Source organism: Argentina anserina, chromosome 5 (assembly GCF_933775445.1).
Source record: "Argentina anserina chromosome 5, drPotAnse1.1, whole genome shotgun sequence".
NCBI classification, from domain to species: domain Eukaryota; kingdom Viridiplantae; phylum Streptophyta; class Magnoliopsida; order Rosales; family Rosaceae; genus Argentina; species Argentina anserina.
In genome coordinates, this window is record NC_065876.1 from 4,463,271 (window position 1) to 4,478,674 (window position 15,404).

The window sequence follows — 15,404 nt, forward strand, 5'->3', positions numbered from 1 at the left end:
TTTGTGGAAGTCATGCAGAATCAGGTATACGTCTTCTTTTGCATTGTTATGAAATTGTGGCTTTATGGAAATGAGTTTGCCTTCTATTTTCTCATTTATTCTTGTCTTGGGGTACCTTTGATGAAGTGTTTAATAGTGTTGGTGTTTCAACGTTCCCAAAACCTAACCGTCAACTTTGGTTTCTAGTCTCCTGTAATCTAATTTGGTTTATTTGGATCACTAGGAATCTGGTGCGTTTCGAATGTAAGATTTTTAATGTTGGAAGCCCAACATCATCTTTTGGAATTGTTTAGAGAGTCCGCTTTGCATTATTTTCATCCTTACAAGAAGCATCACGAGATGTCTATTTTCTCTATTCTTAGTATCTCACAACTGTCTGCCAATACTACTAGCTTCATCCCGTCATTTGATTAATGGTTTCTTGGCTGAGGGTTTGCTATTTGCTAGTGTTTTTATATCTATGGTTTTGCATGTGTGGGTGTACACATGTCGGATTGCGTTTTTGTTTATCATATTTGTTAGAATTTATCAGACATAGAGGTCAGATTTTTTGCCCACATTCTTTGTTAAATTAATTTAAAAAAAGTTCGGTGGTTAAAAAAAAACTTTGGTTTGCTAACTTGCAATTTCTATCAGCACTGTCATTTGGTAAAAGTGGTAGGCCATCATTTTCTAATTTGTTGCAAATACTTGATCCTTTTTGTTTTTGGAAAAGGAAAATAATTGTCAGAATTAATATCCATCCTTTTCCGATTCCCAAAACGAAAAGAAAAACCTCTTCCCCTTGCAATTAATTTTCGCAAATCAAACACACTATCTCTCTGTATATAACAAAGGGCAAGTAAGGCATCTCACTCAATATGAGGGAGGGAGAGAGGTAAAGGTTGGAGCTTTATTCGATTATCTGTCATCTCCTACCTCAAACCCAACTGAGTCTCTCACCCTTTTCACCTCAAAGGGTTTCTCTGCAAGCAATTCAATTGAAGATGGTCGACTTTGCTAGGGTTCAGAAGGAGCTTTTGGAATGCAGCAGAGACATTGAGCGCTCTGGTATCAAAGTCGTCCCCAAAAGCGATGGTAATCTGGCTCACTTAGTTGGAACCATACCCGGCCCAATTAGTTCTCCTTATGAAGGTGGCACTTTTCAGATCGATATCGCATTGCCAGGTTCGAGTCTTGTATGATTTGCAGTGTTCTCTGTAATTTAAGGGCGTTTTGTTCTGTTTGTGTTTCTTGAGTAAAGGTGGAGACTTTTTGATACTAATATGGCTGGAAGTGAGCTTTTTTATTTTATTTTATTGTAGTGAGGTTGTTAGGTTCGAAGGGTTTTGAATTAAACCCCATTTGCAGAACAAATAATGTTACTTTTAGTTCATGAGGTTTATGTTGTAGTGTTAAATTTAGGGGAGAGTTGGCTGGCAAGTGTTGAATTGCTGAAATCAAGTTATGTTTTTTAATTTCTGTGTGTTGGTTTTGTTGTGTTGGTTTATTTGGTGTCTGTCAGGATGTTTGGTTTGGATGAGGTGGGTAAAAGTGGCACCAAATTAGGGTAGTGATTGCTTTTGATTATGCAAAAGGGTAGGGTAGCTGTTCTGCTGACATATTCGTGCGTCTGTGGTGTTTCTTGCAGATGCGTATCCTTTTGAGCCTCCCAAAATGCAGTTCACAACCAAAGTCTGGTAAGTTGAACTAATACTGATATCTGTTCCTAGTATTTGTTTGTGTTTCTGTATATGGTCTACATTGCGAGATATTATATGAGCTGTTCTTAGACGTAAAGTTTGCTTAGCATATTGCCATATAACAGTGAGAAACTTGCCCCGAAATATCATGAAGTAGGAGATGATTTTCACGTTCTGATTGAATTAGTGGTTTATTTCTTTTAAATTTTATGTTGTCCATGAACATTGAAGTTAAGCAACAAGTGGTTGCATGTAGCATGGATTAAGTATATATACTAGTGAGTTCTTTGATTAATGTGAGCTACAAGTTGGGAACTTTGGTGCTTCGGGTGTAAGATTTCAATAGTTGGGGATTTATCTTAAGGTTTAATATTGAATCAACATTAGACAGTAATTTTGTAAAAAATACTAAATCATTTATGAAGTAAAGCTGTAAGATAATACTCATTAACTATAGTTATATGCATCATGATTGTAAAAAATTTCATTTGTTGAAGTATATTCATCTTGAAGGCACCCTAATATCAGCATCTTGTTTAAGTATATGCATCATGATTGTAAAAAATTTCATTTGTTTAAGTATATTCATCTTGAAGGCACCCTAATATCAGCAGTCAAAGTGGAGCAATTTGTCTGGATATCTTGAAGGATCAATGGAGCCCAGCTCTCACATTAAAAACAGCACTTCTTTCTGTACAAGCGTTACTTTCTGCTCCTCAACCCGATGATCCTCAAGATGCTGTGGTGGCACAACAGGTATATTTTGGTTCTATTATAATCTATCAAAATGTCCTTCAATTGATATTAGGTTCTTTTTTGTGAAGTTGCTCCATAGAGAGTTTCAGACTTGTCACTAATTGCTTCCATCATTGCTTAGATGAGGCCTCTTGTTTATTTGTTCATCTTTAAGTTACATAAACGATTCTCATTCTGGTATTTGCCTCCATATTATTAATGCAGTATCTGAGAGACTATCAGACTTTTGTCAGCACAGCACGATACTGGACAGAATCCTTTGCCAAGTCCTCATCTCTTGGGATTGATGAAAAGGTCAGTCTGACATTCCCTTTGATTTGCTTGATTTAATTGTCTTGGTAGAACAGATACATCTTGCAACTTGATTCACTGTAGGAAGATTGAAAATTTACTCATTCCAATTCCACTGAAATGAGTGACAGATTTGTTTGAGCAATAATTTTAGTAACAACTCACAGTGAAGAAATAATTCTATGGGAGATCTCTAAGCTAGTTATTTTTTCTGCAGGTAAAAAGACTAGTAGAGATGGGCTTTCCTGAAGGTCGGGCAAGGAGTGCCTTGGAAACTGTTGGTGGGGATGAGAACTTGGCCCTTGAAACTCTTTGCTCTGGTTAGTAAGGGAAAAACTTATATGGCCAAGGAAAAGGTTTCACAGATGACAACAGCTAGCTACAGCAGAATCATCCTTAATTTAGTATATATATTTACATATGCCGCCCAACCTTAAGCGGCTGGGAATTATACTGACATAAAGGTTTAGTTGGATACAAGGATTTGTTGGTTCAGTTCTTATCTTTTCTTGTTTTCTCTTATATTCCTGCAGACTTGGTTTCTTTAATCCTTATTAACCTCGTTTCTTCTGCGATAAGTAGTATGAACAATGATTTGCTTCTCCGTAAGCAGCTCTTGTTGCAAGGGTGGTGTACTGAATCCAATTGTTGTAATGGACTAATGGGCAAGCAAATGTGCTTGTTTGAATTATCAGTCGCGAGTACTATACGCCTCAATTCATGGACTGATTGGTTAAAATGCAAATCATGTTCCTCTGGTTTCAGTCCTTTCCTTATGTTTGTTATGATGGGCAGCGTTATCATATTTATGCTTTCAATTTTGAAATGTTAAATAAGGTGGGAGTTTGTTCGGTGAGATAGTTATAAGAATGTTCTAAGAACGGTCTTGCACGATCCCCGACTCTCTAGTGTGGCCCTCGACAAAGAATGGAATGTTCTCCGTGAAATCGGCACACCAACACTTAGCCTCCAAACTCTCCCTTTCTAGCTCCATTCATTTCCATCTCTCCTTCATCAAAGCTTTGGAGATAGATTTCCAACCCAAGATCAAACTCTTTCTGTAGCATCTACCCCATAATGCAATAGCCACAAATGCAAACTTATTCAAAAAGCACATTGCTCATAGCCCCCTTTGTCAAATTTCAACTCTGAACCTGAATCCTTGGAGCACATGTTCTTCTCATGTCCATGGGTGGTGGCGGCATGGTTCTCGCATCCCTCTGGTTACAAAGTTTCTACTCAGTCCATTACCTCTATTACACAATGGCTTGAGACGTTTAGTTCTTCCCAGTTCCCTAAAGACCTTGCTACTTTCATTTCCTCCATGCTTTGGTCGATTTGGGTCCAGAGATGCAACACTGTCTTCAAACATGTGCACCTCGATCCCATCAAAACGGCAAACATGGTACACATTTGGTTTATGTTACATAACAATGTACATATACATGTCTATTGCATTTGTAGACACCTTGGTCTTTGCAACTACTAAATGTACGTTTCTAATGCTTCCGATTTATTAATAAGTTCTTCAAGCATGTCCAGTGAGATTGAACAGAAATATCGCACCCAACTCTTTCAAAGATAAGGTGAACGCAATCCCTATGAAATCCCAAGCAACACTTACGATCAGATTTGTGCTCTTCAAGGTAACTGGAAGCTGTCCTCACGATATTCCTAGAGCTATAACTTATGATCGTCCCAATATTCTTCGCCTCGTAAGGGACAAGAGAATTGTGATTAAACTCCATGATTTGTTGTTATCATCTGTAAGTAGAAAACAAAAATGGACGTTGTCTGGGATTCTTACCAGCATGGACGTCCTAAAAGTTGAGCATCGAACTATTATTGACAAATTATTTCTGGCAGTCGAGGCGGCCGACGTCCCCGGACCGCCTCTGATATGTGCCATTGGGGATGTCAGAATCAGATTGATAAGACCAAGTCGTTAATTTTGAATGTTTGGAGAAAGTTAGACTCGATGGTTTGGAAAATGCTACTAGAGGAAATATATGGGTTGTTTGTAGAGACAGCCTTGATCACTTAGATGGTGTAGAAGAAGGTATTGCGCAGCAACTGATGAATTGAATGTGATGATCAAGTTCTATGTAGTAATTAATAGTAAAACTATGAAGTAGAGATAGATTCCTAGTTCTTATATGAAGATTACAAAATCTTCTTCTAGATTTATAGACTGCTATCAATGAATGAGATGATCTCTCTATCCTTTCTCTATATTTGTTATAGTTCTCCTTAAAACAACAGAGTACAAATTTTGTTTTGATATATAGATGAAGCATATTCATCTCCAACACAAGCCCTAAGTCATCCAGACGACGCCAGTTGGCGATTGCTGTCCTCTCTCTCTCTCTCTCTCTCTCTCTCTCTCTCTCTCTCTCTCTCTCTCTCTATCTCTCTCTCTCCTTGCTGTGTTAGTCAGTAAGATTCAAAGATGTGCCATTAGAATAGGATATGTACGTTATACTCAATCCTATTGTGCTTGTAATCCTCTCTATAAACAGAGATCCCTTAATGGAACAGCAACAACTTCTCATAAGTCTCTCTTCTCTTTTCTATTGTTAGGACAACACCACGAACAATCCAGCGCCGTTTCTCCTGATCCCCAAAACAAACTCTAAATCGTCCGCACAACGCCAGTTGGATTCGGATCTTTGTAAGTAAGGCTTGCTGTCTTCTGTGTCTGTTCTTTTTCCCTGTTTGTTTGGTTGCAATCATCTATACTTTGTACTTGCTGTTTCTTTACCTTCTTTCCTTCCCTTCCTTGATATGCATGTTTCGAAAATGCTAAAATTCAATATGATGTGAGTCCAATATTGACTACATTTGCATCTGTTCCATAGAGCTGTGGCCTGCGTGCTGGTTAAGGTTTAGGATAAATATTTAAAAAGAAAGAAAGAAAGGCTGTGTTTTAAATCAAAAGTTAGTACAAAATTAAGTTTACATAATGACGTGACGTTGAACTATTACTAATGCAGTTGCTTGAATATGTCTTCCTGATCTGGTACACATTTGGTTTATGTTACAGAACACCTTGGGTCTTTGCAACTACTAAAAGTTTCTAATGCTTCCTATTTATTGATCAGTTCTTCAAGCATGTCCAGTGAGATTGAACAGAGATTTAGCACGTACCCAATTCTTGCATAGAAAAGGTGAGCGTAATTCCAAGCAACATGATTAATTATGATCAGATTTCTGCTCTTCAAGATTACTGGAAGCCGTCCTTACGATAGTCCTAGACATATAACTTATGATCGTCCCTTTCGCCTCGTAAAGGACAAGATAATTGTGATTAAACTCCATGATTTCTTGTTATCATCTGAAAGGAGAAAACAAAAATGGATGTTGTCTGGGATTCTTACCAGCATTGACGTCCCCAAAAGTTTGTTAGGGAATTAAGATCTCTCTCAACATGACTCACAGAGTATACCGATAGAAAAGTAAACAAACCATAAGACAAACATCAAGAGAACACCAACATTAACGAGGTTCGGCATAAACCTATGCTTACATCCTCTGAGAGACACCATGTTCTTCACTATGAGAAATATAATAGTACAAGCTACATTTGAGCTAAATCCCATAACCAAAAACCATAACTTATGTACAACCACACTCATAGAATTTCCTAAGAACACACCCTCATTCAAGAGCTATCCTCACCCTTGACATCTCTTCTCCCTTACACAAGAGATATACACTCCCTTGTCGATGACTGCATCCACCTTACCGTGATGGTCACACCCTGATGACCACATCCACGAACTAAGTCATGACAACTACAACTTGGTTAACTACGTATGTCTCCTATATATAGACACACCAATTACAATCCAATTGGTCATAGGAAAACCAAAATTTTTTCATATTAGAAAAGAAAATATTCCTGAAAGGAATAAATTTTGACATAAACCATATCCAATTAGGAAGAGTAACCAAATACAACTAGGATCTACTTTCCTAATCAAATTCTCATCACATCCTAACAAAGTTGAGCATCAAACTATTATTAATAAAATATTTCTTGCAGTCGAGGCTGCCGACGTTCCCGGACCGCCTCTGACATGTGCCGTTGAGGATTTGAGAATCAAATTGAGAAGACCAAAAGTCGTTACTTTAGAACGTCGGGAGAAAGTTAGACTTGATTGTTTGGAAGATGCTACTAGACGAAATATATGTGTTGTTTGTAGAGAGAGCCTTGATCACTTAGATGGTGTAGAAAAAGGGATTGCGCAGCAACTGATGATTACTCGCTTGCACTGCCTCCATCTTTTTCATGAAGACTGCATTGTCAAATGTTCAGAGGTGAATCACTTGTTTTCCTTGTGCCGTTACCCAATCACATTATTTGTTGGCTATTTGTTTGTACATTGCCTATAAGTGAAAACTGAGGATTGTATTTAGATGTTTCCAAAGCTGCCTTGTTGTTCAATAATAACGCATAGAAAATGATAGGCGTGTATGCAAATGCAAGTTTGAGAGATTAATAATTCAGCCCAAGTGTCGTGAAGGTTTATATTCAAGCTGGAGTTTGAATTGTGCCAAATTGACTAGTACATGCATTTCCAAATAAATTATATTTGCGTCTTTGTCTTCAATATGTTTGTGTGTGGACAATTTCTCAAACATCGTTGTTTTGACAACTTCTTATAGAGAGATTATTAAACTTGAATCACATTTTGTCTTTTTGGTCAAACAAATAAAGAAACTTAAAGTAATATATGAATGTGAAAAGAGATTACTGGACGTACACCTATGTAGTAGTCTCATTCCTGTAATCGAAGAGGAAGGTCATGAAACTGAAACATATCTTAACATATTTTTTTTAATATCCTGTTCTACCTAACTCATATCATATGATTCATCAAATGAATATATTGTATGTTCTGTGATTACAAGGATATAAGAAAAACTGCATACATTTCTAGAAAGAGTACTATACGGTACAGTTGTTCCTCTGTTGTTTGCCATTTGTTTTAGTTCTGAGTCGTCGACATACTTTGTAGTCAATGACAAGTCCAATTTCCATTCAATCACGGCACTTTGAATTTAAAACTATCATTCTAGTCAATTGGTTCAATTTCTTATGATTCTTCCATCAACTTTCTAAACTTCCATGCGTGATGAGACCACCACCTTAGTGTTAAAGAGTATTAAAAGATCATCTTTGAGAAGGAATTGAGGAGTATTAAAAAAAAATACCGTTCTTCTCTAAAATCGATCATAGATGATAGATCCCTGGTCGAAATTTTTTATTAAAAATCTCTTTTTCAAAAAGAATTAAAAAATATTCACTAAATGAATTATATCCTTATAACTTGAGAACTCGATCATATTTGTCTAATTGAAGTTTTCTTGTTATGTACATTCTATATTATAGTTTCAAGCTTAGTCCATTTCCATCAACAAAATAGTTTTTTTTTTAGAAAATCAACAACATAGTTTTTGGTAAAACACAAGCATAAAAACAATACTCCGTTATTACGAACTCAATAATCTTCCGATACACCATGAGACCGAGCATATGTGCTTCAGTGCTTGGTGGACTAACTTCGACCTCCTTGCTATTCAAAGTGCTAAATAATTGCAAGGAGTACAGTTGGTGAGGATTTTACACTTCTCCTGCGGAAGTTTGCTTCTTTACCCCAAACTGGATCCATTTCAACTCCAAGTTTTGCTCCCTTATTCTTGTTTGTAGCAGTAAATGCATATATCCAACGCTCACATCATTTTTAATGTGTTTGGTAGGGTAGTTGTATAATTGATTTCCAACTCTTTGATAACTCTTTTCACTTTTGTAGAAAGTTACTAACCCTTTAAACTGTTCACTCTCAAGTCTCAACCTTATAATTCAGCCGTTCGGCCCCTACTCCAAAGGAACCACTATTCTTGTGTCTTGTTAGTTTAGAGTTGGAGAGGATTAGGATTGGATTGGAATGTCAATTTACTCAATTTTGAGATTAGGGTAGTTGATGGCTTCATGCACTACAGATTCCACTTTATTCCATCTAAACATCATAGTCCAAACCAACCATCTAGGTAGTTGAAATTTGAAAACTTGAAATCAAGTGTAACTTAGAAGATACCTTCCCTCTTCGTCAACCGTTTATTATTTCAATTTGAACTTGTGATCAATTGATACTTGCAACATACATGTTAAGAGCATGTTTCATAATATATCAAAGGAAACTAAAAGAGAGAGTTTAACCCTCTACTATCTCCTCTAATATCCTTTCGTTGTCACATCTTTAATTTATAAGTGATTTTAAATGTTTGTTTGAATTTATTAGATTTAAAATACAATTGAAAGCGTTTAACTTAAATCGAGTTAGTAGTTATATTGTCCACAATCAAAATAAGCACTTTAAAAACACATTCAGTGACGAGATAGAGGTCGCAAACAACCCAAGAAATGGAGAAAAATCGATCAAATACAAGTCTTCAATCTTTAATTAATCAACTTAAACCCCATAAGTCCAATGCAATTATATAAAACTACAGCAGATACATTTCAATGCCTGACCTTGCAGAAGACCCAGAAAACACTATTGATTCACAGGGAGAGTCGTCATTCTTTATCAACCATGGTATATTCGTACGCAAAAGAAAAGAAAAAAGAACCAAGTGAAAAAAGTAGCTTTCTTGGGTTGGTTTTTGACTTTGATCGTTTGATGGTCCCAACCATTTATGTCACCTTTCTTCTTCTTCTTTCTCTGCAACTCTTCTTCTTGTTCTCTCCCTCTTTCTCCCGCCCGCGGTAAATACCGTAAGTCTTCAACCTTTGAAATCTCTGGATCCTACTCTGGCAGCGCCGTGGCATTACCGTAATTAACCCCAAAATCCATGACTCATTTAACTAAAGAATTGCTCAGAATCTGTCTCACACTCATAGACTGAGCTCCAGCTATTAGTTTTGATCCCCAAACTCAAAACCCAAATCCAAACAACCCATTTTTACTCAACTTTTCTTCTCTCATACACAACGGCGTCGTTCGCCGGCGTTTTTATCCATGCACCACCGCCAAGACTCGACCTTTAGCCGCTGAAACGACGCCGGACTGTTCCCGGAATCTCGAATGCGTCATCGCCGGAGCTCCGGCCGCTGAGCGATGGGCTGCGTTTTAGGCAAGGGCGCCTCCGGTGGAAGTCGTCGCCGGCGGAATCACAGCCGGGATATCGATGCGCCTTCCGCCACCGCTGTGACCACCGACGGAGTTGTGGGCAGGGATAGGAAGGAGGCGGTGGAGAGGCAGAGAGTGAATCACACCGGCGACTTTCCGGTGATTGAGCGGCGGAAGCCGTTTCAGGTTGACCAGCAAGGCTGGCCGTCGTGGCTGTTGGCCGTCGCCGGCGACGCGATCCAGGGATGGACGCCGCGGCGGGCCAACACCTTCGAGAAGCTATCAAAGGTGAGTTCTTGCCGGAATTTCGATTCAAAGATCTCTTTTTTATTTTTTTTTGAGCTCAAATTTTGTGTTCATTTTTTTTGGTTGTGTGTTCAGATTGGGCAAGGGACTTATAGCAATGTATATAAAGCTAGAGACTTGATTACTGGGAAGATTGTGGCATTAAAGAAGGTTCGATTCGACAATTTGGAGCCGGAGAGTGTGAAATTCATGGCCAGAGAGATTAATGTGCTGCGAAAACTTGACCATCCCAATGTGATCAAGCTGGAAGGTCTAGTGACTTCAAGAATGTCATGTAGTCTCTACTTAATTTTCGAGTACATGGAGCATGATCTCTCCGGCCTAGCCGCCTCGACGGAGATCAAGTTCACCCAGCCTCAGGTACATTGTGGTTGTTTTAGCTTCAATGAGGTTTTATGTTGTTGATCAGATTCCATTGAAGAATTGTAGGGTGGGTAAGGGGCGCAAGTGAGTTACATTTTTTGGTGTCTACCTTTCAAGCTTGTATTTATGCGTTTGGATGTGTTGTCTACCTTGCCTTTGTATCTTGGAACTTTATGTGGGAGTCGTCCTTTTTGTTTTGCTTGCATTTGAGGCTTTGAGCTTTTGATGAGGCTTTTTTCTAGGATGGATTGGGTCCCATATATCTGGTGGTTTGGAACTCCTGGTTTTTATGATTTAAGATGCTACAGGGTTATGTCATTTAGGGTTATTTATATTCAGGAACTTTCCTTGCTCACATCACCGTGTTAAGCCTACATAAAAAGGTGAGATGAGGCATTAGAAGCTCTGGAGAAGAAAGGAACTTGTTTGTTTTTATTGTTTGGATGTATCGTACATGGGAAGTAAGAAAATGAATTCAAAGTTATACTTTCAAATTTGATTTCATGTGTGGCTATTATAAGTTTACTTGAAACGCCACCATGATTAACATCTTTAATATTTTCTGCAGATTGTTTGAGTTTCCTTTTCTTTTCTTTTTTTCTTCTCTCCTTCCAATCCTTATTTCTATATCTACTCTGTTTTCCGCTTAACTCTTAATATTCCCACCTTCCTACCTATTAAACTCTATCTTAGTGTTTCAAAGTTACATCTTTTGAAACGCAAACACAGTCAGAATGTGGTAAATAGTACAAGTAACGTGCATGTCAGTTTTTGTTTATCAATTCCTTGGCACTTGATAATTTAAAGGTACCAAACTGGCAACTCTGCCTCGGTCCTTCCTATGAACTACAACATATTGTCATGAGGAAAATGAGCTCCTGCACCATTCTTTCATTAGTTGTTACCACCGGTTTGAGAGTAACTATTTCCTGGTAGTATAGTTTTGTGATCTTGAGCTCGGTAGTTTCTTATTCAAATAATCATTTCACTTTACAAAAGTAAAATGCGTTTTATAAGGTAGTGAAGTTTCAGATCATAAGAACTTTCTCAATTTTGAGCTCAGTAGTTTCTTATTCAATTAATCATTTCACTTTACAAAAGTAAAATGTGTTTTATAAGGTAGTGAAGTTGCAGAGCATAAGAACTTTCTCAATTTTGACTTTGTTTACCATCTATAATTCCGCATGTCACCATGAAATCGTAGAGTACCCCTGATTGCCACCAGCCTGATGTCAGCTTTTAAGAAAATCCCTCTTACTGAAGAAGATGGGTAACAATATTATTGGGCCGTGTCAATCATGATAATCTCCCATGTTTTTAGGACGGTTGTTTATTGGCAATTAGTTATAGTGTACGAATATAGTTGGAAGTCTTGCAACCATATTCAGGCTTATAAGGCTAATGTGTCACTATTGATAAACTCCCTTGTTCATGAAGACAAATGCTTTTGAGCAATTAATTGTGATGAGAGAAGATATGATTCCATAATCATGATGACAAGACTAAATTATGTCATATTTTTATCTTATTTGAAAAGCTCCACCTGAAGGTGCAGTTTGTTAAAAAATAATATACGGATTTAAACTTGTTTCTTACAGTAACGCAAGCCATTTTTTTTTGGTCTGCTTGAATGTTGCTTCCTACACCATTTGAATTTGTTCGTCAGGCTTTCTGATTCACATACACAGAAATATGACATTTAGAGGCCGAATTGTTTCTCAAGATATTCCCTGTGGCAGGTCAAGTGCTATATGAAACAGTTACTGTCCGGACTTGAGCATTGCCACAGCCATGGAGTCTTGCACCGTGATATCAAGGGTTCTAATCTGCTAATTGACAATGAAGGAGTTCTAAAAATAGCTGATTTTGGACTGGCTACATTTTTTGATCCTCGACTGAAGCAACCCATGACTAGTCGGGTTGTTACTCTCTGGTACCGTCCCCCCGAGCTTCTTCTTGGGGCCACTTTCTATGGAGTTGGTGTCGATCTTTGGAGTGCTGGCTGCATTTTGGCAGAGTTGCTTTCTGGGAAGCCTATTATGCCAGGACGGACAGAGGTATTATGATTGCCTTGTCTTCAATCTGGCCCTTTTTAAGGTTATGCGTACTGAAATTTCTGTTCTCATTTTGGAGTCGTTTCGTATCTTGAAAAGTCATAAACTAATCCACTCTTTGTAATAATTGTTGTGAGATGTGGTACATTTTTATAGTCAAGTTATAGTTTGATATATGATCTTCAGGTCTCACAAACACCTTTCAAATTATCTTCCTCTTTAGGTTGAACAACTGCATAAAATATTCAAGTTATGTGGGTCCCCATCTGAGGATTACTGGAAAAAGTACAAATTGCCAAATGCAACACTTTTTAAGCCACAGCAGCCTTACAAACGCTGCTTGGCAGAAACGTTCAAGGACTTCCCACTTTCTTCCCTACCTTTGGTTGAGTCTCTTCTCTCAATAGACTCTCATGGACGAGGCACTGCCACTGCCGCTTTAAATAGTGAAGTAAGCATTCTATAGTTCGTTCCTATTTTACTTCCAAGGAAAGTATTATTGTTGTTACTTGTTAGAGATGTTATTTACCAAAAGATGGCTGATTAGTTAAAGAACTTCTTTGACCGTAGTGTCTGCTCCATATATCTTCTTAAATGTAAAATTTATATAATTGTATATTTTGTGATCTGGATACAGTTTTTTTCTACTGAGCCTTTTGCTTGTGAGCCATCAAGTTTACCAAAATATCGTCCCAGCAAAGAAATGGATGTAAAGTTACGAGATGCAGAGTCTAGAAGGTCTAACTTTTAATCTTCTCTATGATTATATTTTATGGATTCGTTTGACATATACTGACATATAATATATATTATGCCCAGGCAAAGAGGTCTAAGTGGGAAGCCTAATGCTGATGCTCCAAAAAAAGTCAAAGCTCGTGACCGAGCTGGTCGAGCAATTCCAGTTCCAGAAGCTAATGCAGAGAATCAAGGAAACTTAGACGTATGTTAAAACATCTATCTCTCTCCTTCACATCTACAGTTTTACTGTAACAGTATTCTTAGTTGCATCAAGATCTAACCTGTATGCTTGTCAAGTTAGTACTAGTATCTTGGACATGATCCTGAATTATGAATCTGAATCCCTATAGGAAGTTAGAATGCACTATACAATAGTCTTCTAATTCATGCACTCAATCCATGTCAATATAGTGTCACTGTTAAAAAATGTGGTCGATCATATTGTATCAGCATCATATTCCTTTACAATGAGCACCATTGTGACATACCACCTGCAGTTACTCTTCATATGATGTTGTTCTATATTTTAATTGTAAAAAGAGAAGCAGCCACAAGGACACTCAGTTGAACTAGAGTGGCAGTTGTGGCATCATCAAGTCTCGATATTTGACTTTGTTTTTCAGTGAACATGTTATGTAAATTTGTTTCTCTTTGCTGATTTCCAGAGGTGGAGAGCAATGACACAAACAACCACCAAGAGCAAGAGTGAGAAATTTCCACCCCCACATCAGGATGGAGCTGTTGGATACCCCCAAGAAGCATCACATAAAGGCCCTCTATCATTTATCACAAGTGATGCTTCATTCGGATCGATGGTTTTCAACACAAAATCTTCAGGATCTGTCAAAAGCATGGGAGCGGTTGGGGGATCTTCAAGGAGGAAAACCAACAGAGAAAACCCAACAAGGGCTCCTTCCCGAAAATTTATCCAGGCGTTCAAGCCCTCGTCGATAGGGCTGTCGATGAATCTATTATTTAGCCGTAGTAAATAATCAATTTTCCGAGGGTTTTTGAAAGCTGAAAGTAGAGAATGCATAATTCATGTCATTTCTCCCCCTCAAATTAGGGTTTTTATTCTCTGGCAAGCTCAGCTTGGTTTTTGAATGCATTTTTCCCCCTTCATTGTTCCCATTGGTTGTAACTTGTAACTTGTAAGATAACACTTTGTATAAGCGTTCCGCTGTCAAATCAACAGTACAGTGAACCTGCCGGGACACTTAGTGAAGTGGAGATTCCACTTATCATGTACAGAAAGTTGAAGACTTTACAGTGTTTATTCTTCAATCTAATATGTCACTCTCCTAGTCCAAATATGATATGGATCCCTAGCCAAGATATGACAGAGAGAGTCATCATCATCGCCAACCTTGTTCATTTCCGGCGCCTCAACTCATGCCAGTCGAACTGACCTACTATAATTATCTACTCCTGTAGTCCATGTTCATCCCAATTCTGGAGGCTTATGATATGCTGAATCTCGCAGAAGGAGAAGAGCGTGTCCACCACAATTCCTGACGACTAGTGAAGAGAATAAAGAAGACCCTGCCTATATCAGTTGGATCAAGAGGGATGAAATATTTCTGACTTGGATCAATGCAAGGTTGTCTCCAAACTTACTCCGACACACAAAAGACTGTACTATTGGACAAGCTCTGTGGCTAGTTGGCTACACTTGGAAAACCAAAATCTCATGTACTAGGGCTCAAGGCTCGCCTCCAAAACCTGAACAGCCATAACCGATATTCTGGTCTCTAGCCTGAATAGCCTCGAGCCCTCAAGGAATGTATGTAATGTATAAAAGCCCTGTTGCAGTTAGTGTCTGGAGGCTGTTGAGGGAAGTTTAGGAACTGTTAGAGCTTATATTGATTGTAAGTGTCATCCAGTTTCTCTGTGTTTTGGATAGTTCCAGATGAGTGTAGTTGGAATGTGGTTTGTTGTGGTTGCTAGCTAGTGTGAAATTTGAGTTTAGATCTTGTGATTTAAGTGGTATGCTTAGAATGATAAGTAATGGTTGATGTTACTTTCGCGGAATGCAGATGATAACGAGTACTCAGGGGGATTGATGCTTCCACGAGTAT

At 38.1% G+C, this 15,404-nt stretch overlaps 2 protein-coding genes across 2 annotated transcripts; both read left to right on the plus strand.

Annotated features, from left to right (window-relative positions):
* Positions 1 to 811: 811 nt before the first annotated feature.
* LOC126794100 (ubiquitin-conjugating enzyme E2 27) lies at positions 812 to 3,497 on the plus strand. Its single transcript, XM_050520747.1, has 5 exons — positions 812 to 1,167; positions 1,631 to 1,679; positions 2,279 to 2,438; positions 2,643 to 2,732; positions 2,947 to 3,497. The coding sequence occupies exons 1-5, from the start codon at positions 987 to 989 to the stop codon at positions 3,052 to 3,054; spliced, it is 588 nt and encodes a 195-aa protein (XP_050376704.1). The 5' UTR covers positions 812 to 986; the 3' UTR covers positions 3,055 to 3,497.
* A 5,978-nt stretch (positions 3,498 to 9,475) lies between these two features.
* Positions 9,476 to 15,344, plus strand: LOC126794090 (probable serine/threonine-protein kinase At1g54610). The gene is made up of 7 exons (XM_050520734.1): positions 9,476 to 10,153; positions 10,247 to 10,531; positions 12,274 to 12,591; positions 12,812 to 13,039; positions 13,226 to 13,326; positions 13,408 to 13,528; positions 13,992 to 15,344. The coding sequence occupies exons 1-7, from the start codon at positions 9,854 to 9,856 to the stop codon at positions 14,316 to 14,318; spliced, it is 1,680 nt and encodes a 559-aa protein (XP_050376691.1). The 5' UTR covers positions 9,476 to 9,853; the 3' UTR covers positions 14,319 to 15,344.
* The last annotated feature ends 60 nt before the right edge of the window (positions 15,345 to 15,404 follow it).